This window comes from Annulohypoxylon truncatum (assembly GCF_022578515.1).
Source record: "Annulohypoxylon truncatum strain CBS 140777 unplaced genomic scaffold F4807scaffold_2, whole genome shotgun sequence".
Taxonomy (NCBI): Eukaryota; Fungi; Ascomycota; class Sordariomycetes; order Xylariales; family Hypoxylaceae; genus Annulohypoxylon; species Annulohypoxylon truncatum.
This window is the reverse complement of record NW_025953788.1, coordinates 1,102,164-1,130,082: the sequence shown is the minus strand read 5'-3', so window position 1 is coordinate 1,130,082 and position 27,919 is coordinate 1,102,164. Positions and strand designations below refer to the sequence as shown.

Below are 27,919 nucleotides of genomic sequence, written 5' to 3'. Positions count from 1 at the left end.
GGTGTGCAAAGCTAGCGCACTGTGACGCCCCATAGTGGATCTTGGAATATTCTCTTCAGTGGTGTATTGTTCTTTTTATTTACATTCAACTTCTGATAGGTAACCATTCTCTACAGAGCAACCGTGCTCGAGGGCGACATTCCTTTTTCCCACAACTCAACATCGCGGGTATTCGCATACGTCTTACATTTCCTACTTCTTACGCATAAACAATGTGCTAGCTTTAATATTTCGTTTCTACAGAGCTGCGAATATGCCTCCCGCAGCTGCGCGCCGAGCGCCCTACAAAGATTTCCTGCAACCTGCCCTGCAGAGACGGTTCGCCTCGACTACCGGCTTCTTACTAGCAATCTCCTACATAGAAGCTATCACCCTATCCAAGTGGGATAGTAGTACGTCACCCTTTTTTATGCCATTTTTCCTGTGCGACTGTTCGTACACACAGCTAACTTCCTATCCAAGTCTTCTGGCCATGGCTACCGATTGGGCTTCCTGGTATTCGTACCCTGGCCATCTTTGGCAGTATTCTCCCCATCGTCATACTACGAATTGCCCACTCGCACATCGGCATTCGAACTTCTAATTCGCCTTTCGACACCTTCCGCCGCACAGCGGTGTCTTTCGAGACTATCGAGACGATACTTACCTTCGCCATCTCTTCCTGGCTATTCAGCCAGATATACCTATTTTCCACACCCACCGACGCGAATCTCAGTTGGATCACGTACTACAGCGGAGATCGCGCGCGCCTGAATGAGCGTGCCTTGTTCTACACTGTCAACCTGATAATCCTAGGCATCGTTCAGGGTGTTGTACACAAATCCCTGGACTTTGATCGAATGATATTGGGCAAGGTGAGACCGAAACGCGAAGGAGAACCGAATAACCAGGAACCGGGAGGCTGGGACAAGCTAGGAGAATGGGTTCCAGTACTTGTCGTTCAAGCTGGAATGTTCTCGATGGCCGTCTCATTTGCCAACTACCTAGTTATTTACCACTTCGTACGACGCTCTGCCTGGGGCTGGGCTTTGTACTTTTTCCGGATATTTTATAGTCTACCAAAATCCAACATCCCACCTAGCCAAGCCCCATGGAGTATCTGGATGCTTGGCCGATCGATATGGTCAGGATTCCTGCTATGTATCTTGTGGTACTTTGGCGATATCGTTTTTAGGCTTCAGCTCGGAAAGGCACCCCTCAAGAACAACCAACCTTTGAGTGCCGAATCTAAAGATCCAAATGGGAGTCTACTGAATGGCTTGAAGAGCAAGAAACCCCGGGTTTCAGTAAGTTTATTATTTGGTTCTTTCTCTTGAAGCTATCGCTAACAGTTTTAGGCGTTTGCTCTGTGGGAGCTAGCATTGATCGCTAGAGACTTTGATGACAGACGACGAAGCGTCTTTGAAGATATCGACAGGAAGGATGGTCCCATGTGGTCGCAGATCTACGTCACGTGTCTGGACACTATCAAGTCACTCGAGGAGAGGATTGATAATTATGGGAAGCCACCTACTCCTCCCGCTGCGGAAGCCGTTGCTGCCCCTCCCCAACCGGCAGCCCGCATTGTCCAGCCGCCGAAGGATGATAACGTCTGGGCAACAGCGCCATCCCAGAATGGTCTCCGGAATTCACTTGGCAGGGTCGCTAGGAACGTGGTGATATCTCCGGGAAAGACACCTGCTGAAGTCTACCTACCCGAAGCAAAGAAAGTGGCGCGAGAGGCAGCGGAACATTTCCTTACGGAGGAACAGAGAAACGCGCTCTCGCCCCAAGGGATTTCCGGGTTTACCCGAACTATATCGCTTCGTGTCTTGAACCTACCCAGAGTCGGCCAATTCTTCCAGCAAGTTTTCAGTCGCCGACTAACAACTATCATACTCGGACAGCCATACGGCGAGCTCAGCATCTACGTGAACGCGGCCTACGCTCTATCGAGATTGGCGGTTTCTAGTCTAACAGAGGACCGTTACGGCAATGTACAGAGAGATGTCCCCGCTATCATACGGACGTTCACCGTGGTCATCAAGAAGTTGGAGAGGTTCAGGGATAACCTGCCAGCCCACTGGACGGACCTCACACAGAACAAGGAGTGCCCCGAAGTTGACGAATTATTGGACGCATTGAAGGAGGGATTAGGCGAACTTATCACGGCGTTCGGACAGTACAGCACCGATCTAAGACTTACCCGAGCAGATATGCGGTTGGCGAGAGAGGCGGCGGAGAGGCGACAAGCTGAGCCGGAGATGCCGGCACCAGCACCGGCCGCGGGACCGGAGATGCAGCAAGTACGCTAGTGGCGTAAGTCGCGAATCTCGAGTCTCAAGAACACACTGATGAACGCATTTATGAAAGTGCTTTGGGGCGCAATCGGAAAGGTGCGCTCCAGGTTTGCAGGGGACCAATGAGTCTAAAATACCTAACAGGTACAGGTTGTATTGTAATCGGATGCAACTTATGATGCAAAGCCAGTAATGAAACTTGTCAATGGGATGGGTTATTCTTCGTAATTATGCATGTGGGTAATGGAGTGATGAGCAGTTGAATACGTGAGACTTGACGCTATTCCGCTATTTAAACGATGTGGTTAAAGGTGGAAATGGGTTCTTGTAACTAACCCTTGCTCATTGCTCTATGAGCTATATGGTTGAGCAACGCCGTCACGCCGTATTTGTCCTATGATCCAACATAAGGCTGAGTGAGGAGGCGGCTGAAAGTGATGTACAAGGCGACCAATCAGGTGCACTCATCGAAAGCGGAGAACAGAGTGGGGAAGTGATACCTCAAATAGCATCCGCTAATCTTATCTAATTACGACACGGGTCATATCAACATCACCCTTATTAGGCAGTGTCCGTACTTTCCTTTCTTCTTCATCCACTTCGGATTGTTCCCTCGCGGCCCTCCATGGACCTTATAATCGACAAGCCTCTTTGGCCCCATTAGCAACCTATTAATTCGTCAATAATAATTGTCTCCTAATATGCGCTTCGATTACGCGCTTTCAGATTTATCGCGGTCGCGCATTAGCCGGAGCCTTACGGTGCTGTACTGTGCGGCACGATAATGCCATCCATGATATCACTCAATTTAATACCTCTTGTACTATTGTAATACCATGACGACAAAAAGCAACCTTGTATTCCGCATCGTCTACAACTCTATTTACTTCCTCTTATGTTGTCTCCTTGCCGCCCTACTTCTCGTCGTACCTGGCGACTTTGTTCGTCAGGTTTTAGTTGCCTCTAAACAATACATCAACCTAATCGTCCTTGCGATAGTCTTCGTCATCACTGGTCTCATTATCCTGTTCGTCTACTCGCTGAGGCTTTATGTGACCCGGACGGTGCTAGCTTCCATACCGAAGACATGGATACCTACCGAGAAAGGAGATTGCCCCAAAGAGGTACGCAAGATGATTGCCACTGACCTCAGCCGGAGTGCTGCTATCGCTTGGGGTGCTTACCCAAAGGTTATCGCCCCGGCTACTCGAGCACCATCTCTCGGGGGTAAAGCAGAGGAGGTCTTGACCGAAGGCAACGTGAAGGAGGAAAGGAAGTCTCTTCAGCTATTTCGGTCCAAGCCGCCCACAACTGTCGAAGAGAAGATGGGTATCTTGCTTCCATCCCTACGACCCGTATGGGGTGAGGTTGAACATGATGGCTGGGGCTCACCGGATTCACCGGACTTGGCCAATCTCCAGTACAGCAATGTCGTCGCTGAGCTACCGAATCTAATCGAAGCAAAGGCTGTCACACAAGCACCCCCAGACCCAGAGTCAGCTGCAATCCCGCCGACACTTGATGCTGACGCTGTCGCCCTTCTTCGGCGTTCTCCTAACATGACGATGAGGGACTATGTTACTCATCTCATAAGCGTCGGCGTGCTACCCAGCTCTCGAGATGCGTTCAGTTTCGTTGACAGTTATGAACGCGCCCGCTTTTCCACTCGGCCCCTGTCTAACGCACAATTTCGGCAGCTAATGCATCTCTTTGCGGAGCTCTTGCGCTCAATACGGCCTCTGGATACTGGTTCCATATATCACGGTACCGATGACGCCTATTCAGAAAGTGATGGGCATATTGACGACGACGCGCCTAACACTACCCCTACCACTCCAGCGCGAAGCAACTCTAGCTCCCTGAGTCTAAGGAGCGGGAGTAGCATCCGGTCACGTGCGCGTAAGCCGAACCTTGCTGCTCGTAACTCGTCTTCTCATACTTGGAACCAATACCGTACCGCACCCACGACTCCGAGAAGCAAGGCGGGCGGTAAAGGCCTTTCGCACACATCTAGCACGAATAGCGGGAGCAGCTTTGCGCAGGCGAGGCTTATGTACTCCGCGAGTCATACTTCAAGCTCGAGTCTAAGGTCGGCTTCCCAGACGTCTGTCATACGGCTCGCGACTAGGGAGGACCGTGGCGACTTGCCTTATGTGTTGAGGGTTGGAGAGGCCTACTGACCTCTTGCGGGATAGAATGTGTTGGAGTAAAGGGGCATCAAGGAAAATGAAAGGTTGCATTGGGTCGGCGTTAGATCCACCTCGGATTCGAACGGTTTGTATATGAAATTTTGATATTGCCTAATATAATCTTCCTTTTCCAAGTCATACCCTATTGTCTGAACTTATGATACATATGCAGCTTACTTAATGCGACTCAACGTACCCACGGCCGCTCATGCACATCATGGCATGACCCATATACGATATGACCCCATACAGATCCAAAATCTCGATTCAGACTCTCGACGCCAGACACCACATTCTCATTATTGACAATTGAATTGAAGCTCTCATGATGTCGTCTCATTTCCGAGTTAAGTGAAGAATCTCACCTATAATTAAGTTAGTGTGTATCGCCGATTGAAAAAAAAAGGGGGTGATAGGAGGTATGTATGAATTCCAAATTGTCAAGATGAGGCTGAGGCCCTTCGCCCAATCAGGTCAGCCGATAAGCAGAGATCATGCCATCATCAGCCAACTATGATGTACATGACCCCTCGGCCTCTGATAGAGGGGCTCAATCCCCGACGACATGCTATGCGCGGGGCCTTTATTGGATATGGAAACGGTACATACTCGGCCGGTGTCTGGCTTAGCTTCGCCATGGCGTTGTCAACCTCGTGCTGGACCTTGGTGTGCCGAGTGGCTTGACGCGAATCGGTATCCCCATGTTGGAGGAGTGTGTTGACGGGAGCATCACCCCTAGTTACAGAGGCAGCGTATGCGAAGGTGCTGTCAGTGGCGAATGAAGCACGATTGGTATGAGTGTTGGATGGGGCCTCAGACGGGGCAGAGCTGGTTTGAGGACCGATGTATATCAGTTGAGGTATTGCTTCACTTGAGCGATAAGAAGAGAGAGAACATATGGCAACAGGTAGTAGGGAAGAAATGAACACTGCGCGGTCTTAACATGAAAGCTTGCCACGCTTAACCATGCGATTTTGGCTGCTTGACTTCGCCAAAGAAAACAGCAGGTTGGCGTCTCCAGCGGACAAGATGAGAGAGGGAAGTGTAAGTGCGTACCCATTTACAGACAGTTGAGATAGCTTATCCATGAGTGCTTATTGAAAGGTGACGGGCGGCGGCTAAGATGGTAATAGAAGAAGGAATATATTGAATTATAAGGACGAGAAGGGTAAGAGTTTCTCTCCAGTTGGAACTCAGTGTTGATGTTTCCTTCTACAAAATGAACGTCGGGGGGCATGACTTTTTATATACCTACATGAGAGTGCAAAGAGATCGCAGAGACCAAGGTACTTATTTGCACTTCACACCCTCTTACATTGGTTTAATATTGGTTAACCACGTACGTCGCCACCTCGCTGCAGTAATTCTAGGGATTCACCAATGAAATACCTAATTGTCATAGAAGACTAAGTCCCTCCGGCCTTCAATAACTGTAGACTGTGTTGGAAATTCTAGTATGTACTAAGTATGGCCGTCGTCGCAGGGCGGCCCCGCATTCTTTTGACACGGTCAATTCTCTGTATATCGGCCGCCTTACTTATTGTACACAGTGCAAGCAGTGAATTGCCCTGAAATGGTTCGCATCCCAGACTGCGGCTTCAATCACAGTCATGGGGTTCAGAATTTCCCATAATGTTCAGAATTTTCCATAATGTTTCGCGGCCATAATTAGACCCTCTCTCCACCTATCGCAATTCACTACAATAACTATCTGCTAAGGTTGTGCGATAGCACATGAAATCTTATGTTGGATATGCGACAACGAAGATTTCTGCATCTCAAGCCCATTATCAATGATCATTCAGCAGTACATCTTCGTCTTGGCTATCAGTAGTGAAGGTCTCGAGCATCCATTCATGACTATTGCTGTCAGGCTTAATTTGTTAATCTGTATGTATATCTAGTTAAAGAGTAGTACATACTCAAAGGATTGCAATTATGTAGCAAAGTGTCATGGAGCGGAGTTAATAAGCGAGGAAACAACTATATTGCGCAAGGAAGTATTCTCGCCTAGGGACCGCTGTCTATATATAGGAAGAACCCCTTATATACTTTCCTCTAAGACCGACTGCCAACAGGCCCCCTAGGGTCTTCCATAACCTTCAACAGTCTCCTATAAGCTAACCTCCAACCCATTAGACCTCTACTTACGAGTGCTCAAGAAAAAAAACACCGATATGAAAAAAGTGAGATTTGCCTTTACCCCATATACGGACTTTTGTAGGAGTGTGTGCAAACCAAGGTAATCAAGGTGTTGTTAGTCATCAAGGAGGGGTAGGTAGAAATACTACTTGGCAAAGACCTGCAGGAAACAATTAACCGTTAATTTATGGTTTATTTATTTAAACCATAAATATATGGTTTATTTTAATTTGACGTTTACTTATCCGAGCGTTTATAAAATTAAACGATTAGTTACATTCTATTGTTAAATATCTTCAAACGTTTGAGTTTCAATGACCGTTTCTAGTTGGCAATAACTTCAATAAGTGTGTGTAACCACTTTGGTATTCTAGCTATCCTGATCTAGGTGTGTGTAGCCATTTTGATACATTGGACCTTTGATCCTAAGGTGTGTATAGCCATTCCAATCGTCCTAGTCTAACTGTTTTGATCTTGTTGTGTTACTTGCCTTCAAGCTCTATATAAGACTTTGCTCCCACCCACCTACTTACACGCCTTCTTCTTCTTCAAAACTCCAAGTGCTCCAAGGTTCAAAGTCTTTGAAGAAGTCTTCAAAAACAGACCTACCTACCTACCTACTTAGGTCCCACCAGGATCGTCTCCAGGAACGCCAGGAACTCCAGGAACTCCAAGACCCTTATTTGCCAGTGGTGCTTACCTACTGGTGAGGCTCAACAGGTAGGTAGTGCAGTATCAACTGCAATTGAGGTAAGTCTGCAATTGTAGATTTCGTAGACGTAGAGGGCCACCTTGGCCTGAATAGATTCAACCTGACCTGACCTGACCTGACCCGTTTGCCCTGTTGGTCCCAAGGTTACACCTACTCCCGTTAATTCCCGTGGCCTTCCCTTCTAGGTATATCTCGAGCTTCAAATAAACGATTGAATCTTCAAACGTTTAGGTTTGGATTAAATATAAAAAGGCATATAGACGTTTATTTAAAAAGATGGTTTCTCAGTGGTTTCTTTATTCCCAAACGTTTATTTTTTCGAACCATAAATTAACCGTTAATTAACGGTTAATTGTTCCCCGCGGGTCCTTGTACAGTATCTCTCAAGATATACCGATAACGAATATGTAAAAGGCTCAGTAAAGAAAAGAGAATCGGCTTTAATAGGAGGGAGCAAGGCTTTAGAATCGGGATTTATCCCAGTTTTACCCGTCTGGTTGATGTCTTACATGCTGCAGGGTCTGCCAAGCAGTATATGCACGCAAATGGAAGTTAAACTGCGACTAATAAAGTTAAAGTGCTGTATTTACGATACATAAACGATATTTATAATCTGCCTATCCACAAGTTAGCTCGACATGATTTGGATCGTGCCAGGAGCACTTTCACAATTGACCCTTATTCCGAGAAAATCCTCTTGGGCCGTTAGTTCGAGCGGCGCGAGCATTTATTAGGAAGACAAGGTTGAATTCATGGAGAAATTACACCTAATGTCTATGTACTGTAGTCTTGGACTTTCCCCGCTAGGTGGCCACCTTCTCGTCGATCTTAGATCTCTTAACTTCTGTAATCATAGTTTCTCGGCTGGCGGATTTATGTTGGCTTTTCCATGTTCACAAACCACCAGCAGTAGACCTTCTTGGCCATCCTCCGTTACCGATCTCATCTCCCCTCTCAGGGAGCATAGATTACGACCAGCGTGTAGGATGCTGCACTTGACGTGGGTGGTTGTGCCAACGGGGATGGGTCGAATATATGTAACATTGACCGTCCGGCTCACGCTAGCGTACTGCCAGAAGCCTGGCTTCGAGATGAGATGAAGTACCAAGGTCGTACATGAATCAAGAATAGTTGAAGCGCACCCGCCATGTAGGGTATTCAGGTTGTTGCAATGAATGGGCTGTACGGTGAATTTGAAGGTGATACTAGGATGTGGTGGTGAAGACGAGTATGAGACGAGGGAGAGATAAGGTATTATATTTGTCATCCAATCCTGGAGTGTGGTTAGTAAATGGTCATTGCTCTCAACGAGATTATGGAACAGTTAGGTAGTAAGGAAAGCTGTGCGATATTTCTTCTATGAAAAGAGATCAAGGCGGGGCAGCAGTATATCACGAGTCTGAGTTCAAGAGCGCTCAGTTCTCTTCAACTCCCTATCTACCAATCTCAATAAAATTGAGATTTATTCCGGCAATATCTCTTGCAAGACTTCCTTACTAAAAGTCGACGGGATAGAATCCCTCAATTCTTCCGGGGTATGAGTGTAGTCATTCGAGATGATATGAAAGAGATGCTAAGAATGAGCTTACTGGATTCTTCGAGTCCTTGTAACTTTCCAAAAAAGCCTTGACTCTCTCGATACCTTCACGTGACTTCGTGGTCTCTAAGCCGCAAGACGAGCGAGGTAATTCCTTTTCTTTAGGGGACTCGGACATTGTTTGCGGCTGATTGAGTTTTAGTTGTGGCAGATCCTTAACTAAGGAAATCCTAGTCTAAGCGTTGAAGGGTAGAATTTGTTGAGAACTAGGAAGCCACATGGGCAGCGACCCATAGGTACCTAAATTGAGGAACCCTCAAAAATCTAGGAACAGCTTAAATGAACCTCGGCTGTGGCATTTGAGCGTCTTGCCGAGGGTGGACGATCAGATAGATACAATCGTGGAGCATCTAGCTTCAATGCACATCAAGAGTAGTTAAATTGCCTACTTCTTCCTGTTGGTATATCTGAAGATAGATGAGATTCTTAACAGTGTCTCCAACTTGGAGAATCACAATAATGCTGCTGTAAATGCACCGACCGCGCGAGATAGATAAGCTGAACAATTTGAGACAATATGAAGTTATGAACTGTTAATGCATTCATGTATCCCCTAGTTTGCTAACTAGGTAGGTAAATATAGTCATATCAATGATTCCTCGAAGGTATCAATGGATATTGATGTTACTAGGTATGTATGTCAAATGTGTAGAACATCAAAGTTGGAATTGCTAAAGAACTTGAATGCAATTATGTAAGCAGGAACGACAGGCGCCTGAACAAAGACGAAGCGTGGCTTTAGCTAAGGAGCTTTGATGAACGGTGGTCATAGCGTCCGAAAGATAGCAAGTTGGAAAGATGCACAGCTTCAGGGGAACTTTAACCTAGCCTTGCGTGACATCACGTTTTGATTGGTTGTGTACCACTGGGTCGGGGCGACAATGACCTAATTTAGCAGAGTACATAGGGTACATGGCCAGAATATGGGGGTCCATACCTTTGGTACGTACTTGTCCTTCTCGTTCCAAAGCCAGCAGCAAGCCAGCAGACAGGCAGGTCCAACCTAACAGCTTTCCAGATCCATCACGTCTCAAACTCTACCAACTTCCATCTCGAAAAAAAAAAAATAATAAAAACATCACAATCCTCCGACGAAGCTTCCAGATATCATAACCACGCGTTCACGACAGAATAAACGAAATTAGGTCGCCAGGCACTTTACGATATTTGTACTGCGTCGCATTTTGTTTTCGAATCAAGTTAATTATTTGAACTGTCTTGATTCTCTTCGCTCATTACTCGCCCTATTTAATCACTTCTTTGGATTTCCGACCCACGAACAAGAGTCCCTTTTCGTACCTCACTTATCGCGACTATTCGATCACTCGATATCTCGCAAGCCGAAGTTATTTCTGTTACGTCCACGATCTTTCACACCTAACTCGAGAAACGTCGGGCCAATTGATTTCCCGCCATTTCGCATCTCCCTATCCCGGATACAACCTCGTATCTCGCGGAAGCACTTACGACGCAAATGCGCATGTTGAGAAGCCAACCTCAACTTAAACGGTGAAGACGGTAGTGAGGGCTGAAATACCGTCAACTTGGCCAACCGGATACTAACTACCTCATGAGCTGGCCACAGGTCTCCGCCATGGGAACCGGTGGGAATGGATCTGGTATTCCGGGTGCCGGTGGCCAGGAAATGCCTGGAGGTGCGTCTGGTAACCACTCAAACCAACCACATGCCACCGAGTACACATTACAAGGTATGGGTTTATCGTCGAAATATACCTCGATAATGCTGGTGGTATATCTTAGCTAACTCGGACGTGCTCACCAGGCGTTATGCGCTTCCTTCAAACCGAGTGGCATCGTCATGAACGAGACAGAAATGCTTGGGAGATTGAACGCCAGGAGATGAAAGGGAGGATAGCCGCTCTCGAGGGCTCGGCTAGAAGAGCAGATGCCACGCAGAAGGCACTTAAGAGATATGTTACTATTTTGGAGAAGAAGGTAAAAGACCAGGCCGCCCAGTTGAAGGTTGCTTCTTCTACACCTTCCGCCACGGACCATTCCGTGAAGCAACCTCAGAAGATCGATAGGGCTGCCTTGATACAAGAGAAGCTGAAGTGTACGTATAGAGTTGGATCTCTTATATGATGCAATATGTGCGGACTTGGAACACTAACATCGTTTATAGCATCTAGCGAGAAACCGAAAGAGCCGCTACCTGGTCTAGAAGGTCTTCTAGGCGAACGCGTCCAGGAAGATGACGAGCGCGAGAACCTCAGGGTCTTCTTGGATCAGTGCCAAGCTGAATTCACTTACCTCATGGTCACTCCCGCTAACCCTATGCCTCCCCGAGAATCCCCGCCTTTGCCACTGATGGAAGAGGGCGACTTCGGACTGCCTATGAATCAACAACCTCTAGACGCCGCCTTTCAGGCCTTGAGGCTTAACCAGAATCATGTGAAGGACCCGGGTGCGCGTCCAGGCACAGGGAACACTAACAACCACCATATACCGGCGATGCAGCAAGGCCATAACGTTAACTTGCCCCCGAAGAATGCCGACCTGCAATCGGCACCTATGGTTCGATCGGGTGAGGGTCCCGCTCCGATGTATTCGCATCCAGGTGACTGGTCTGTCTCTGGACCACCTGCGGCTCGTATGCAGGAAGATATGAATGCGAAATCAAACCATTCGAACGAGTCTTCGCGTTCCGAGTTCGGGGAAGCTCCGTTAGAGAAGCGAGGACCAACTGATAACGATGCTTGGGACTTCGGCGAAGGAAATTTCCCTGATCCAGCATCTACGCAGCAACTTCAGCCCCTTACGCACCGCCCAGATACAGATGCTTTCCCTAACGCTGAAAATCTTCCCAAGTCACCAAACCGCGGTCCTGCTTCCCACAGACGAAAGACTTCCATGTCTCGAAGGAAGAGCGCGGACCAGGAACTTTCGCTCAACGGCATGTCACAGAAAACGGAGCATGGTAGTTTCAAGCTCCGGTATGGGCTGCGTGGGCATCTAAACGCGGTTCGCAGTGTGATATTCTCTGGTGGCGGAAGTCCGGGCGAGCCGGAAATTTGCACGGCTGGTGACGACGGTTTGATCAAGCGTTTCCATATTCCACGCGAGACTCCGGGTCATCTCGGAAACATATCCTCTGATCTCGATGTACCTGCCGATTTTACCCATCGCGGACACACCGGTGCCGTACTATCACTAACGTCGTGGTCTCCATCCCCTAATTTCTCCACTGGCGGTCGTGCCCAAGGTGACGGCTGGATCTTTTCAGGTGGCCAGGATGCGACAATTAGAGTGTGGGAACGTGGTAGAGTAGATCCCAAAGCGACTCTCGACGGCCATAGTGATGCCGTCTGGGCTATCTGCGTACTGCCCGCCACACTTGGCTCTGTTTTCGGTCAGACTAACCCGTACGGCACGCCGGATCGCATTCTGGTCGTTTCTGGAGCTGCCGATGGAGCTGTTAAGATATGGGCTGTTAGTGCGCCACCACAATTGACGTCGCCGCAGCCGGCGCCACCTCGCCGTGGTACGGGAAGTGGACGAGTTAGAGGCAACTCCATGAGTTCCGGATCACAGTTTCCAAGTTCGCCTCAGCCCAACATGGCCTCGAATTCGCCGTTCCATTACACCTTGGTCCACGATATTCGCCGATCTAATGGGTCGCAGGCTTCACCGACGTGCATTACGCCCTTGTCAGCTAGCGGAGAAACTTTCGTCGTCAGTTATTCGGATGCTGCTATCATCGTATTCGACACGAGGACAGGCGAGGAGATTGGCTCCATGGCTAGCCTCGAAACCTATGACAATACAATAGGTACAAGCGTCAACTCTGTCGTCGCGACCACAGCTGGTCTTGATCAGAGCTCCGGAACGGGCTTGGGCGATGATGATACAAGTGGTCCTACCGGCGGTAGTGGTACGGCCAGTAGCGGGATCGAGGGTGTTATTATATCTGGTCACGAGGACCGGTTTATTAGGTTCTTCGATGCCAATAGCGGTAAGTTTACCCATAACTCTCACCCCCTAAACATATCTGTCTCTAATTCGGTCAAAAGGTCAATGTACATACAACATGCTCGCGCACCCCGCGTCGATCTCGTCCCTTTCTCTCAGCCCCGATGGCCGTGAGCTCGTTTCTGCTGGTCACGATGCAAGCCTTCGATTCTGGTCTCTGGAAAAGCGAACATGCACCCAAGAGATCACTAGCCACCGAATCATGAGAGGGGAGGGTGTTTGCTCCGTCGTTTGGAGCCACGACGGCCGATGGGTTGTCAGCGGCGGAGGGGATGGGGTTGTAAAGGTATTTGCGCGGTAATGCTAGCCGCCTGGGGATGTTCAGGGCAACACATGAGGGGAAATTATGGTAATGGTGTGCGCCTAGCCGAGGAGTTGGTGGAATTATCCTGCGACAGAACGAATCTCACACTAGACGGATGATCCTATCCGATGCTCTCGACTATTACTTGAGATACATCCACGAATTTTGGGAAATCGACTAATGCATGGGTTTACACTTGCGGTTTACGTTCGAGTCTAAGGTGGAGCGGCTCGTGTATAAAAAAATCATGAAATTTCAGAATAATGGGAGAAAGGGTGTTGTTACGTTGTACGACTTCAGAGGTCGCCGCGGATCTATACCCACAACCAATAGGGGACAGGATAGGAAAGCAGTCTAGTTCAGCTAAGGTTATGATTGGCGGCCCGGACGTAGTGTATCTGCCCGGGCTTCACGGGATGGGGACGAAGTGGGAGGAGGCTCTTGACGTGTAGATACCTAGGTGGTGTACGAAACGCAGCTTGATACATTGCGGAGCATAGAACTTCCAAGGTCACGGATGTGGAAAAAATCAAATCCCAACTAAGAGACCAGGTTGCATTCTATCTCCTTTGCATTCGACTTTGACTATGGAATATTGCAAATGGCAGTCTGCTATACCGTATTTATCGTTGATCTGTGTTCCTTGTGATTTGAACAGATTCTATTGGTATTGCTGCTAGTATTGGTGGGTTTTGTTGTCTACCTAGTAGGACGAGAATAATTCTGTGATTCCTATCAAACGGTCCCACTATTTAGTGAGGTATAGGTATTCTTTGATTGGTCGACTCTGTATCATGTTATCTTAGGCCATAGATAGATCTAACTAGGCCAATCATTATCACGAGATGCACAAGCATTCATGTAATCCGAATTGGTGTAGTGGCTAACATTTGACGCTCTCAAGGTTCGAAAGATCCAAAGGTCCGTCAAGCCCGGGGTTCGATTCCCCGATTCGGAGTTCATTTTTGACAATATCTCGTCTTAGTAACCCTTTTTTTGTCCTTATGATGAAATCGTCCTGTCATGAGAAAGGGTTAGTTCCTATTATTGTATGTGCGGAATTTCGTATTGCGCACATAGATTACGCATTCGAGGCAGCCGTACCTCGGGAACATCCATTGACGGATTATGCGTCTTGAAGGCATCTATTTCAAAATTACCATTCAGAGGAACTTTCTTCTGTGTGTATTCTGGAAGCAAGGTGTTTATTTCGACATTGAAGCGAATCTCATGCCCTCATAAGCCAATGCTGGAAGTTGTGATCAATTTAGGTACCTTCACAATACATCCACGGATAGGAACACCTACACGTGTACAATACAACATCTCACAGGAGCCACTCACAGATATCTGAAAACAACTAGGACTGATGTAGAATTTTTTTTGTTTTCCTATTTCGGTTTCACAGTAATTCGGGTGTACTACGTGCTTGACGTCCGCTCTTCCATCCGCCCCCTGTATTGCCAGACTGTCCCCATTTCCGATCTCTTATGCCTCGTGTAACGGCAAGCAAAGCAGCACACTGCTTAGATTATTAGATATTGGTATCTGGTGTTCCATGGCACTGCATTACCTTGTTCTTGCTACACGAAAGAGCATATAGATAGGTACCGTGTAAGGCTTTGTAGGCACGCGCACACCCAATACTAGCGGATCTTCACACCTCCGTCTCTTCTCTTCTGCCTGTTTCCCCTGTTCAGACTGTTCTTGAACCATCATCCACCCGTCCTCCTCTCACCCACCTTGCCCATCCCATCCACCTCACCAACGATGCATGCCTAGGTATTTGATATATATCTCGAATAAAAACACAAGCAAAAACAAAAGAAGTGCAGGGAGGGGGTATCATGGCATGCACGCATATGCAGGTCCAATCTCTTCTAAGAAAAAAAGAAAAAAACAGAGGTCCAAAAAAACGAGGCAAAAAGATCAATCAAGCCAGCCACCATAAGCGCGAATGCGAACCGATCCATAGAATAATGTCAATGCGAGAAGACGCTAAAATAAGCTCCTCTGTTTGTTTGTTCGATCGATACTCCGCGCTGCTAAGTCAGGTATATTTTTTTTTTCTTCAATTCCAATTCTGGGAGTAGTATACCCCCCCTTCTCCCTTTCTCCTTTCCCTTTTGTTTTCAGCCTCCCCCTTGTAAAACCTCTTATTGCCAATGGCTATCACCCCCTTTCCTTTCTTGTTTCTCGCTCACCCCAGCCCAAAAGAAGCCTCCTCCTCCGTCGGCAACAGCGTCGGCGCCTCCCTCACATTATCAACACTGACATCATCCTCGTCGTCCAAGGCGCTTAGGGCAACAACGCTACTATTCTCGCTATCCTCTCTCGGACGGGGCGCCGGGCTTGGGAGCGCGGACACGCTCTCCTCGGTAACGAGCGCCGGCGCCGAGAGCCCCTTTTGGGCCCGCCAAGCGGCGCTGCGCTCCTCGCGCTCCTTCATCATCTGCTTGTCCGCCTCGATGGCCTTGGCGCGGCGGTCCTCGACCTCTTCTCTGCGGACGACTCTCCTGAGCCCTTCCGACGCTTGGATCAGGCCGTCGATGCTGATGGCGTGGTTGGTCATCTGGTGGTTGATGTACGTGTAGACGGAGGCCGGCGTGTCGCACTGGAGCAGCTGTCTCTCGTTGAGTTTAAGGAGGGCGAGCGCGACCTGGAATAGGAACGTGCTTCCGTCATTTATGCAGAGCACCACGTCCCAGACGCGGAATAGGGCCTCGGCCGAGAGGCAGTCGGTGAATACGCTGAGGAACCATTGAAAAGTCAAGGCTTCGAGCTCGATGCTAAGCATGTCGAGGTGTTGCGATAGCTTTGGGAGAACCTGAGCGACGTATTGGCGTAGGACTTGTTGGTCTGCGCGGGACGCCATTAAGCTGTGATCGTAGTATCCTTGGGGTAGGATACGTTCGATGAATGAGACGAAAACCCAGAAGGCGTCTTCGGCAGACGGCATAATAAGCAGCAAATTCGCGGCGATTAGATTCATACCCTGACAGTATCCAACTTCGGGGTTATGCCTAGCATAGGCTCGGAGGACTTCATGTAGCTTTGCAACACCGGGCCCCTTGCGGAAGAATATGTTGTCGGTTAGCGTACGGTTGATATCCATCTCGATCTGCGAGATAACAACAGCATCGTCGGTCTCGCTAGATCTAGTAGCAAGATCGTGGTAGTAGCCCGGAGTTCGCTTAGAAAGAGCACCAGAGCATTCTGCCCAGATCTTGGGGCGATTCGCCACGGGTATCCCGCCAAGTACTAGATTCCTGAATTCGTTCCATTTCGCGCGCCCTACTTTACCCTTGACTCCGAGATCTGCGATACCGATGGTCTCGCCGTCGGTGAGCTTGGCTTCCGGGATTATAACGGGCGCGGCTTGAAAACGGGCTTCGGCTGCCGCTGCGGCATTAGCAGCCGCAGCCTCGCCTTCACGTCGACGCTCAGCGCGGACTTTTCGTAGAAATTCATTCCAGCGGACGGATCTTTCCCTTTGTAGATTATCGTGAACATCGTTCAACTGCTTCAGCAGAAGCTTCACCGCCTCGACATCCTCATGCACCAATGTCGCAGTAGCGGACTCTCCTTCCGGCTGTGGACTCGTCTCTCTTCCAAGGGCCGAAACAGTAGTGCTCGCAGATGGGACGAAGCCACGTTCGTCCGAGTTGATCATGCTCGGAGACCTCGGATGTTCGGTCCCTTCGAGTACTTCTATATTCGAAGCCATTATCGAGGGAGTATGCGAAAGAAGCTCTGTCGGAAAAGTAGCAATCTTAAGATAGTCCTGCCATCTCTTGGCTTTGCCTTGTTCAATGGGGCCCTCGACCGACGTCGGGCTCTCCGGGCGATCATCATTCACGGCATCGCCATTAGACCCTGCCTCGTCGTCTAATAAGTTGGGTGATATGCCAGATCGTCCACCCGAAAGCATTTCGTGTCCTTTCTTCATTTGAAGAGCGACTTTGGCTGCTTCACGTTGCCTCTTCTTTCGACGTTGGTCATAAATGAAGCCAAAACGATCAATCAAGTATTCGCTGTTGTTGTAGTTATTATATAGTTGCGACAAGGCCGGTGGCTGGCCTTCAGGGGAAAATATAGTATCCATTTCCACGGGACCAGAGTTATCTGATCTCGTCGCTGACGAATTCTCAGGGTTGGCGCCTACACCATCCCATCTCTCACGCGGCCGGGAATACTGTATACTTGGAGGTTTGGGGGTAGTACGCCGCATTGACATCAGCGACTTAGGACCGCCTTGTGTAGATACTCCTCGGTTCGAGGCGCCTGTTTTGGCGCTAGCATTCGATGACGACCTCACGGAACCACCTTGTCCCGCCGAATCTGACCTTCCCCTAGTAGAATCAGAATCGCGGACCGAGGTCCCCTTCCCAGCTACCAGTTGTAGAGCCATACTAGCAAATGAAGCCGAAGGTTTCCTATTTGCATGTTCGGAGTAGATACTTGAAGCGCGACTAGAGCTTCGAGCAGAGTCCACATTCGGCGGAACGAATAAGTCTTCCTGTATAGGAGGTCGGCGATCTACCGGCGTAGGTGCATGAATGACTGTCTTTCCGATCTCCTCATTAATGCTGCCAGCTCTGCTCTGCTTTCTGCTAGTACCACCCCAGAGATATTCCTTCCAAGCCCTCATCGTGCCTTTGCTTGTAGCATTATCTCTTGGGACAGACAAACTACTTGCTCTTACCGTAGCATCATTCACGTCGTTGAGACCCAGCGCGTTGTAAGATATCGAATCCTGTATCGCGTCGCTCATCATGCCAGAGACGTCTCCGGTCGGTGGGCATTTTGACTTGTCCTGCGCCTGGAGCTCTGCTTCGACGGATCGCAGCTTTGTCTCGAGATCCAAATTTGATAGTCCACAACCTAGGATTATCTTTCTTAGCGCCCTTTCTCTCTCGTCTGCTCTTCTTCGTATTCTGGCGATCTGAAGGTCGCGATGGGCTAGGTCCTCGGCAACCTGGCGCACAAGGTGAACGGCTCCATGCTTCGCAATTAGACGTTCGATATGCTCGTCGTTGGCGTGATGGAGGGCACCCGGTATCTTCTGTGTCGTTAAAGGGGTGTCGTCGAATAGCGCATTGCGCGCCGTCTTCTGGGCCTCAGACGAGGTCAGGTTGTCGACAATGGACGTCCTAATAGGAGTGTCGGATATTTTGCTCTCGATATTATGCATGGAAGCATGGTTGGACTCGGGAGTTGCAAAGGAGTGTTCGTGACGCGGAGACTGAGGAGAGAAGGAAGGGAAGGAAGTGAGAGACTTGTCCGAAGCGGCGACAGACGAAGCCGAACTCGAAGGCTGCGAGATTAGTTTCCTAGGCTTGGATTTCGCGCGCATCGAATGATTCCGAGAGATCCTGGCGGAGGCCGAGGTTGCAGAGAGCTGTGACGTCGATCGTTCCAGGGACGCATTTGACTCGGGGGAATCCATATTGCCGTCTTCCTAGGAATCATCATCTCTCTTTCTAGCTGCCTATCCCTCTTCCGTCTTCTATCTCTGATTCCCTCTCTCGCTTTGCAAGTTGGAACAAGACACGTATAGCCATAAAGCTTAGGACATTGGGCTCGAGTGCGAAGAGTGTGTAATGAGACAGGAGCAGGTAAGGTAGAAATTCAAAAAGTAAGACTGATGATACGTTCAAAAGTAAAATGGAGTGACGATATATTATGGTTTATGATTTATGCAAGAAGAATGGATGATGCATGTGGCATGTGGCATGTCCAATATGTAAGTATAATATAATAATACATGATACATATTATTATGGATTCCAGCTAACTCCATTCATTCCAATCCCCATATTACTTGTCCCACTAACGTCTTTACAAGGTGCATAATGCGGCGCCTTCTTTCCCTGATCGTTATCAAACATCTCATTGATCTGAATGCCCACAATTAACCGACAATTAACCACGGCACCCCACCATGCTTATGTAAGGAAATGAAGGTCAAGTCCCCACTTCTAAGAAGGTTCTCCCCTTTTCTCCTTACCTCCAGTCCAAGTTCATCGCCATTCTTTCATACTACCTACCATACCTACCTATTCAAATATATCCAGGGAAATAAACTCGGTGTTATTAAATCATACAAAATTTAGGAAACAGGGATGGAAAACTGCAAATACAAAATTTCATTATGAATCAATGCGCTATCGTCTATCCAATGTCCCAGACAATAATTCATTCAATAGCCGTTTTACGATCAGCCCTTGCATCCCTCGATAAGTTTCTTTTCTGATATACCAAATGAAGGGTCCAAGTTGATAGGCAACACCGTTTATTCTCGGCGAGATAATGGTTTCTTACCGAAGACGATTCTGCACTCGATCTCTTCCGTTCGTCCTTGGTCCCGTACGCTGCGTCGAGCTTTTACCTCGACAACTCCATCAAACCCAGCTTCCTCATCCTGATGACTCTTCTTCGTGAGGTTGTTTTGTTGCTGATTTGCATCGTCTTGTTGGTTTAACCATTGAAGTATCTCTGATTTTTTCTGTTGGTCGATCTTCTGGCCATAGTGTCTCATAGGCTCCGCCATTGGGTGCCCAGGACACTGTGAACCCTTTAGATACTTTAATAATGAAGATTGCCTCGGCGGCGGGATAGCGTCAGGAATATATGACGGCCCCGGCTGCCACGGTTGTGGTACCGGTGCTTCGCGTGCAAAATACAATGGTTGCGGCGATAGTCCCCGTGGTGGTGGTGGCGGGCCATATCTTTGAAGCCGAGATGACGCGTACGGATTAGTCCAGCTACTCTGGTTATCCTGTTCGTGCTGAATAGCCGGACGTTGAGATGTCTCAGGTGCCCAGTCCGATTCCTACGTCGGTCCTTGATATTGACTCTCCGGGTTTAACTCCTTTCTTCTACCATGGTTCGCATTTTGAGCAGGTCCGCTTCGATTTCGGGATTGTGGAAATTGCGCTTGAGGAGTGTGTGCTTGAGATTTGACCATTTGATGTTTCCTATCTCGACGTGACGGACGAACCTCCGTTACTGGAGGCCTACATGCCTTTTTCTTAGCCCGTCCTCTCTTTTCCCGCAGCGCTCGTCCCTGTCGTCGACGCTTTGCTGGTGGGTTGGAGGCATGCTGAAGCAAGGGCGACTGTGATTTATTTGGAGAACGTGTCTGAGTCTGAGGCTCGGGTTCTGGTTCAGACATAAGCTGACCTCTACCATCCTATGGTTCTAGTTCTGGCTGGAAAGCGTTTGAAATCATAGCGGACGTGGGACTCGGAGAAGATCGAGGCTCTTGCGCAGGTACATCATGGCTGCCCAGTAAGGATTTATCGTGGGCCTTAGTATCAGCTGGGGTTCCATGCGCTTCCGGGATATCAGAAAGAACTGACACTACTTCAGAAGTTGGTGCGGAAAACTCCAATCCTGTATCTAAGCCCTTGGTGTCTTTAGCGTTGTTTCCGGATTCCAGGTTTTCTCCAACTGCTCCGGCACTTTCTTCCGGTTGTATACGCCCGGTTTTATCTGCCTGCGGCTCCTTGTTCGACGACTGGATGTAGCCGAACACGACATCAATATTTTGATACTCGAAGATCGGGTCCAGATTCTGGGTGTAGCCTTTTAAGACCTTCACGTATAGGTTTGAATGCTCGGGCAATAGAGCCTGTGCTTTGGGCGAGGAAGTTCCGCGATGCTCCGATGGAGATCTAGCCTGTTTAAACTCTTCTTTACCCTCCCCTTGGTTGTCGCATTTGCTGTCGCTCTCTTCGTAATCCCGCGACTTGGTCTCCCGATTGTCTTCTTCCCCTAGAATCATATCTTCATATAGTTCAATATGAGGAAATTGTCCAGACTGACCGCTGTGCTGTGACATTTGCTCGATCCACTGTTCCGTTCGCTGATGATGATCGAGCTCCTGGGTTTCGGAAGAGTTTGAAGCATTTTCGATTGCAGAATCGGCTTTTTGCATCACGTCCGGTAACTCCTGTATGTCATCACGAAGTTTCTGACTATGAGATGATTGTTTGATCTCTCTCTCACTGTCGTTTTGAATTTGCTTGGGCACATTTGCTTTTTCCGCTTCTTCAATCTCCTTGTTTTTTCGAGTCTTCCTCTGCTCAGCTTCCTCTTGTTCTCTTCTTCTCGCCTCCTTTACCTCTCGCTTGGCTTGTCCCGCCTTCGTTTTTCTCTCCCACTCCGCGGCAGCAAGCCTCTTCTTTCTCTCCTTCTTCTTTGCGTTCTTTTTTGCGTTCTTCTCTTTTGTCTTGGCTGCGGCTACCCTTTTCGCCTCTTCTTCGTCCTCGTCATTTATACCTCCACCACTTTTCACATATTTAGGTGCAGGTGCGTACCCTTTTTCTGAAGGGCTCGTATCGTCTTGACGAGACGAATGTGGCAGTGACACATCGGCAGGATTCACGGCTTGAGCGTTGACGCTTCGGGACAAGTTATTATTGGCCAGGGCCAAAGAACCAGGCTGAACAGTTTCCGCGTATCCTTGTGTTGTAGCTTCCTTTGCTTGTGCCTCCTTCTCTGTTTTCAATGCTTCCATGGCCGCCTCCACAAGCTCTTCCCATGGATTCCTCTCAGTATTCTCATCTTGGCCTATTATCTCCGCTTGGAGTGTCGCAGACGATGGAGGCCCGATTGATACATCGTCGCTTGCATTTGGGCTCTTATCTTGAACATCCTCGCCGTTTTCAAGAGTTTTGCCGGCCATTTGTGTTGTAATTCGAGCAGTCATTTTGGGCAACACAGCACTCTCGACTTTAAATTCTCTTGGAGTTGGCTTATTTGTTCGCACGCTGTCTGCTCGTGTGGTGCCTTTGGCTCCAGATGGCTCCTTTTCAATGCCTTCTGCAACTAGCGCGTCATGGGACTTTATATTCGATTTCTCTGGGGTTTCCAAGCTTGTAGGATGCGAACCACTTATAAATTTCCTATATTGTGACGGATTCATCGGCCTATATGGTTGACCTGAAATCTCAACGTCCTTTGACTTCTTATTCCTCTTCTGTGCTGCTTTCATCTTCCATCGAGGTATATTTGCCTGTTCTGGTTGACTTTGCCGCTTCTGCAGCTGCTCCAGTAGAGACAGCTTCTTCTTTGGGGGAGGATCCGTAGCCTGACCTGAGGCTTGGCTTGGGGCCCGACTTAGCGGCACGCAATTCGTGACTTTCTTGTTAGGCGTATCATCCTGCGCTCCGTGCTGTTCTTGGAAATCGAGGGTTGTTGGGTCATGTCTTTTCTCAGGTTTCGCACGCCCGTCATTAGTCAGGGGTTTAGGGCCGTGGCCATGCTCTTCCGTACTAGACCGTAAATATCCATGAGATGGTAATTGCACGCCGTCGCGTCGCCTACCCGCCTCGGAATTTGAAGATGCTGCAGGCGTTGAAAAATTTGAAGATGTTGAACTAGTTGGACACACCGATGAACTCTTTCCCTTGGTTTCCCTCGGCTCGTAATCAGTTAAGAAGGCAGTATAGTTGAAGTCTGGTTTCGCCATGGTGTCTATTTACGCTAGTATATAAAACTAAGGAATACTCTGGCTGTAAATAACGAGAGGGTGTGGGTATAGAACGACTGACGGTGTCCAGTCCAGTACTATATGGTTTCCGCTTGATGAGGTATAGCAAGCTCCTGTGGGTAGGTAGGTATATGCTGAAGGAGGGATATCTGGAAAGAAATCAAAAGATTGTGAGAAGTATTAGGAAAGAAGTATTATCAGAGTTTGTGCTAGTGATGATAGGGACGTCGGTGGATGGTGGTTATCTGAAGTGATGTTCTGATGTCATAGGTAATTAAGGGGTAGAGTGCCATAACATCTGATGGCAGGAACTACTAAAGAAGTAGGGATTTATAGCTGCGACTGCGGGTGTGAGATTTATCTGAACTATAGTCGATGGCACTTTACTTTCACTATCAAGTTTATGGTTCCAGCCTCCAGCATTACGTGAACTCTGTTGAGCCTCACTAATGATAATTACACGTTTACCTTATTCCAACGCTTTTGTACCTAGGTATTCGATATCCGGCCATCCTATGATGAAGAAGTAAATCAACCAGTTCCGCTCATATAAGTATCCTTTCTCTTCCAGATACAATTCACCTAGGTGGGAATTCCCTGAACTGAGAGAGCAAGGGCGTATCATCGAATTGTTAAGGATATCCCTGCCTGAAGCTGAGTTGCTTTCACTATTTCCTATCGAAACTCTTCGCTATAAGTTAGTAACGTATTGTATCTATGAGAGGAATAGGGGTAGTAGGCCTGACAGAGCCCTCAATTCTCTAAGTGTAAGAGTACTCGGGGTGGCTCTTAGTGGAGATGTTGCATCCAATTGGGCTGTTTGTTTAGCTGCTAGTATATAAAAGAGGAGGCATATAACACTCCTCAGAATCTTCTAACCTTACTACTTATCAAGTAGATCGGCGCGAATGTAGAGACTACGTAGTACATTATCTAGGTAGGACATGGTGGATTCGAGTCTCGTTGACCTATACAGGCAAAGTAATCAAAGAGAAAATCGCGCTCTGTCACTGCCCTCCTCAACAGCTGATGAAACAATAAACATGTTCACGAGAACTGAATGAATCAAGCTAGGATAGACAATATGCCAACTCGGAAATAGAGGAGCCCATCTATAGGTAGGAGTCGTACGAAGAATATAGAAGGCTTCGGACAGACTCGGACGAAACGCTACTTGGAGAGTTTTAACACGTGTACAAATTGAGAACCCGGGCGTGCCGTAAGCCGAACCGCTACACGGGTGCCGCTAATGTCGGCAATGGATCCGTTTGCTCGAGACGGGGTGATAGATTAGGTAGGTAGGTAGTCGAACCCGGCGCGGCTAGGCGACGCCGGTCGATAGCTTTGGGCTAGATGGCGCGTCGATGAGGTCGAATCCGGGAAGTCAAACTCGACCGTAAGCAGGTAATCTCAAAGGATCTGAGATGACGTGGACTGTCTTCTAGGTATGTATGTATGAGGTAGGACGACGCCTAAATGTAACAACCGACAATTCAAGCTTTCGCAAGCTTTTCCAGTGTGCCATACGACCCATTATCATAGCCTAATTATTGGTGACTGCGGTACAATGCGTTACCAATTCCACCTTTTAACACGATCTGGAGTTACTTACGTGCAGTGGTATTGTGCGCAGGCAGATCTCGATGTTATCAACTCGTACACCAACCAGGTACCGGCCAGGACGGGGAGAAATGATCGTCTGGTCAATTCATGAAAATCGCAGAATGGTAGATTTGGAGGCCGCCCTCTAACGAGTTTCTATTATGGACGGAATCTGCGGTTGGATCCGCAACTGGCAAAGCCAAAACGAAGCTAAGCCGGTCACTAAGTCAGCCTATATTTTCCTATTCGCTGGGCCCGCTGGCTTTTATCCCTGCTGGCTGAACCAAGCGACCTGCCCAATCTCTACCAAGCTTTCTTGCCAAGGCCCAACCCTTGACGATATGACTAGGGAGCCCGAAGATCCCCCTCCTCCCCTGTCCCTTGTTCCCTGTTCTTTGACGTTTCCCCCCTGATGGGGAAAGTGAGTGGTGAAACCAATGTGGGAAAACACCACAACCGGAAGAGAACCTGAAGCTTCTCTCTGGATAGCTCGGAATTGTGATTAATTTCGAATCTCACGATTCATCATCCCTTGTTCCGCTTCTTCATGCCCAATCCTCTTACGTACCTTTCATGTAGGAGTACGAGTACCTGTGAGGAAAGGGGGCAATAGGAGGCCTGCTGAGTCGGTCGTATTCACCGCCACGCCTCTTCCACCTGCATGTCATGTACCTATGATGTCGGTGTGCTAATTGAAAGCTTAGGTCGAGGGGTCTCTGCATGTCAAGGATAGTGATTCACTAGCTCTCTTACGTACAGGTCCGGCAAATCAGCTACGCCAGCTACCTGTTATGAGATGCTTCAGCAACTAAGCTACCCCGCATAATGCATTTGATCCCATCCCTCTACCCATCCCTACCATGTAGACTTTAGTAGCTGTGACCTGTGAGAAACGCTGCGCTGGAACGTGGGGTGGTACAATTGGGGAGCTGCCGCGCTCATTACGGGTATGTCGAACCAGTCTACAAGAATATATTTAAAGATACGTTATCCTCTCCCTTCTCTCACACCTCCCATCTTCGCCGCAAGTCTTTTTAGTTTTCTCTCTTCGCGCGACACAGAATACCACACTATATTCAACCGCATATTCCCGCGAAAATGGTGCACCTAGCCAAGGTACCCAACGAGGCAGAAGTGGCGGAGAACAGCCTGCCAGAGGCCGTCAAGAAGATCAGCCTGCAGCTTAGTAACGACGAAGATAGCTTCACGACTAGCGTCTACGGGTCGAAATTCGCGGCCGAGGACCTCCCCAAGCATGAAATGCCCGAGAGCGAGATGCCCAAGGAAATTGCTTACCGCATGATCAAGGATGAGCTAAGCTTGGACGGCAACCCGATGCTTAAGTAAGTCAATTATGACGTACATCTCTCCTGACGATGCTTCGATGTGGTCTTCTAGAAGTTCCACCTGGAAAACGAGGCGACTGTGGGCTGACGAGCTAACCACTTATTTTATTTTCCATATAGCCTTGCCTCGTTTGTTACCACATACATGGTACGTAGCATCCCCTATTATTTTGTCTTGGCATCCGGGTCTCGTGGTGGCGTTACATCGTATGGACATCACCCGCAGCTGACGCTAACCCCGTCGATCAGGAGGAAGAGGCTGAGAAGCTTATGGCCGAGAGCTTCTCCAAGAACTTCATCGACTATGAGGAGTATCCCCAGTCGGCGGACATCCAGAACCGATGCGTGTCTATGATTGGTCGGCTATTCAATGCGCCCACCGACCAGGAGGACGGGGGCGGCGCGGTCGGCACCTCATGCGTCGGAAGCTCCGAGGCCATCATGTTGGCTGTGCTAGCCATGAAGAAGCGGTGGAAGAACAAGCGCGTTGCCGCTGGGAAGTCTACTGACAAGCCCAACATCATTATGTCGTCCGCTGTTCAAGTGTGCTGGGAGAAGGCGACGCGTTACTTCGAAGTCGACGAGAAGCTGGTCTACTGTAGCCCCGACCGCTTTGTCATCGACCCCAAGGAGACCGTAGACCTAGTAGACGAGAACACTATCGGCATCTGTGTCATCCTAGGAACAACTTACACTGGAGAATATGAGGATGTTAAGGGTGTCAACGATCTACTAGTAGAAAGGGGCCTCGACATTCCTATTCATGTCGACGCTGCCAGCGGCGGCTTTGTAGCGCCGTTCGTCGTCCCGGACTTGGAATGGGACTTCAGGTGCGAGAAGGTTGTGTCTATCAACGTCTCCGGTCACAAGGTGAGTCGGATAGGAGTGGAGATGAACCATGGTGTATCCCTGTCGACCTAAGCTGACAATCTTTACAGTACGGTTTAGTGTACCCTGGTGTTGGTTGGGTGGTATGGCGAGACGCCAAATTCCTGCCTCAGGAGCTCGTCTTCAACATAAACTACCTAGGCGCCGACCAGTCATCCTTCACGCTTAACTTCTCCAAGGGAGCCTCCCAAGTAATCGGGCAATACTACCAGCTGATCCGGCTGGGAAAGAAGGGCTACAGGTCCATCATGTCCAATCTGACGCGCACCGCGGATTACCTGTCCGACGCGCTCACGGCCCTCGGCTTCGTCATCATGAGCAAGAGGTCCGGCGAGGGTCTACCGCTCGTAGCCTTCCGGCTCCCGGACACCGAGCAGGAGCGCAGCTACGACGAGTTCGCGCTGGCGCACAGGCTCCGCGCCCGCGGCTGGGTGGTGCCCGCCTACACCATGGCGCCGCACACCAACGACCTGAAGATGCTGCGCGTCGTCGTGCGCGAGGACTTCACGAAGAATCGGTGCGACGCCCTCATCACGGACATCCGGTACTGCCAACAGCTGCTCGAACAGCTTGACAAGGAGTCTATCCGTAAGCAGGAGGAGTTTATTCGCAAGCATGCCATGAACAGCGGACAGGCCAAACACAACCACCCCCGGTTCCGCGTAAGTGTTTTTTTCCTTTTTTTTTCACTCCATACCTACCTCCGCCTCCTATTACCCCTTTACCTACTTAGGTATACATGCTAACACCCTGTCAACAGAAAGAGAAGCATTCGATCCAGGGAAAGCACGGAAAGACGCACTCGATCTGCTAAGGTTCATCGGTGTGGAAGTTTTGTAAACCTTGATGTTTATTAGCGGTATAGCAAAAGGGGGGCTCATATAGGGAAAATCTGGTATAGCTAGACTGATATATAGAAGCCTTTACAGAGATATTCAATTGTGATACAGACGGGTAGACGGCGATGACATTACTCCCATTCCACTTAAGCTTATCTGTACTCAACGTGGAAGAAGGTCTAGAATAAAACATGTTCTTACCATGAAGGAAACATCTGGCAACCTTTTGTGGTTCGTCCATAGGAGGTCAATGAAGTGCGGTTGTGGTTGCTTTGCAGGGCCACTAAGGTGTCCAGTAACCTTCCCGGTAGTCGTGGTGTTGTCTTCCGGAATACTTACTTATACTCTAGATCGTGACAAGTGGTAGGGAATAGAGGAAAAGTTATGAAACTCGATCATTATGGTGACCCGGCGTCAATGGAGCCATCCTTTGCATGCAAGAATAATTCTCATGAAAATATGCAGAGAGTGGTCATCTGCATCGACACTAGGAAAAAGTTGATAACGTGGTTGATGTGACTGTCAGGACGCC

The 27,919-nt window shown here is 48.7% G+C and overlaps 8 protein-coding genes and 1 non-coding gene across 9 annotated transcripts; 5 read left to right on the top strand and 4 right to left on the bottom strand.

Moving 5' to 3' along the window:
- The first annotated feature begins 97 nt into the window (after nt 1-97).
- Nucleotides 98-2,705, top strand: F4807DRAFT_121263 (nucleoporin protein Ndc1-Nup). The gene is made up of 3 exons (XM_047992892.1): nt 98-392; nt 463-1,286; nt 1,338-2,705. The coding sequence occupies exons 1-3, from the start codon at nt 254-256 to the stop codon at nt 2,292-2,294; spliced, it is 1,920 nt and encodes a 639-aa protein (XP_047858830.1). The 5' UTR covers nt 98-253; the 3' UTR covers nt 2,295-2,705.
- On the top strand, nt 2,706-4,841 carry F4807DRAFT_121310 (uncharacterized protein). The gene has a single exon (XM_047992893.1). It carries the CDS (start codon nt 3,116-3,118, stop codon nt 4,457-4,459), a length of 1,344 nt encoding a protein of 447 aa, XP_047858829.1. The 5' UTR covers nt 2,706-3,115; the 3' UTR covers nt 4,460-4,841.
- A 98-nt stretch (nt 4,842-4,939) lies between these two features.
- F4807DRAFT_407505 (uncharacterized protein) lies at nt 4,940-5,977 on the bottom strand. Its single transcript, XM_047996379.1, has 2 exons — nt 5,525-5,977; nt 4,940-5,296 (listed from the first exon to the last, which is right to left on the bottom strand). Exons 1-2 carry the CDS (start codon nt 5,554-5,556, stop codon nt 4,972-4,974), a joined length of 357 nt encoding a protein of 118 aa, XP_047858828.1. The 5' UTR covers nt 5,557-5,977; the 3' UTR covers nt 4,940-4,971.
- A 1,897-nt stretch (nt 5,978-7,874) lies between these two features.
- Nucleotides 7,875-9,581, bottom strand: F4807DRAFT_407503 (HotDog domain-containing protein). The gene is made up of 2 exons (XM_047996378.1): nt 8,912-9,581; nt 7,875-8,595 (listed from the first exon to the last, which is right to left on the bottom strand). The coding sequence occupies exons 1-2, from the start codon at nt 9,035-9,037 to the stop codon at nt 8,173-8,175; spliced, it is 549 nt and encodes a 182-aa protein (XP_047858827.1). The 5' UTR covers nt 9,038-9,581; the 3' UTR covers nt 7,875-8,172.
- Nucleotides 9,582-10,272: 691 nt separating this feature from the next.
- On the top strand, nt 10,273-13,343 carry F4807DRAFT_121237 (WD40 repeat-like protein). Its single transcript, XM_047992891.1, has 4 exons — nt 10,273-10,628; nt 10,703-10,993; nt 11,063-12,892; nt 12,951-13,343. The coding sequence occupies exons 1-4, from the start codon at nt 10,490-10,492 to the stop codon at nt 13,208-13,210; spliced, it is 2,520 nt and encodes an 839-aa protein (XP_047858826.1). The 5' UTR covers nt 10,273-10,489; the 3' UTR covers nt 13,211-13,343.
- Nucleotides 13,344-14,078: 735 nt separating this feature from the next.
- Nucleotides 14,079-14,171, top strand: F4807DRAFT_t17. Its single transcript has one exon. It is a non-coding gene; the product is annotated as a tRNA-Glu (tRNA).
- Nucleotides 14,172-15,413: 1,242 nt separating this feature from the next.
- F4807DRAFT_449584 (TBC-domain-containing protein) lies at nt 15,414-19,766 on the bottom strand (the record flags this gene model as incomplete). Its single annotated transcript, XM_048000039.1, has 4 exons — nt 15,414-15,510; nt 15,580-18,546; nt 19,269-19,272; nt 19,538-19,766. The coding sequence occupies 4 exons, from the start codon at nt 19,764-19,766 to the stop codon at nt 15,414-15,416; spliced, it is 3,297 nt and encodes a 1,098-aa protein (XP_047858825.1).
- A 642-nt stretch (nt 19,767-20,408) lies between these two features.
- Nucleotides 20,409-22,691, bottom strand: F4807DRAFT_455946 (uncharacterized protein; the record flags this gene model as incomplete). The annotated part of the gene is made up of 1 exon (XM_048000803.1): nt 20,409-22,691. One exon carries the CDS (start codon nt 22,689-22,691, stop codon nt 20,409-20,411), a length of 2,283 nt encoding a protein of 760 aa, XP_047858824.1.
- A 2,379-nt stretch (nt 22,692-25,070) lies between these two features.
- On the top strand, nt 25,071-27,476 carry F4807DRAFT_121145 (glutamate decarboxylase). The gene is made up of 5 exons (XM_047992890.1): nt 25,071-25,657; nt 25,781-25,808; nt 25,910-26,530; nt 26,599-27,210; nt 27,309-27,476. The coding sequence occupies exons 1-5, from the start codon at nt 25,413-25,415 to the stop codon at nt 27,360-27,362; spliced, it is 1,560 nt and encodes a 519-aa protein (XP_047858823.1). The 5' UTR covers nt 25,071-25,412; the 3' UTR covers nt 27,363-27,476.
- Nucleotides 27,477-27,919: the final 443 nt, after the last annotated feature.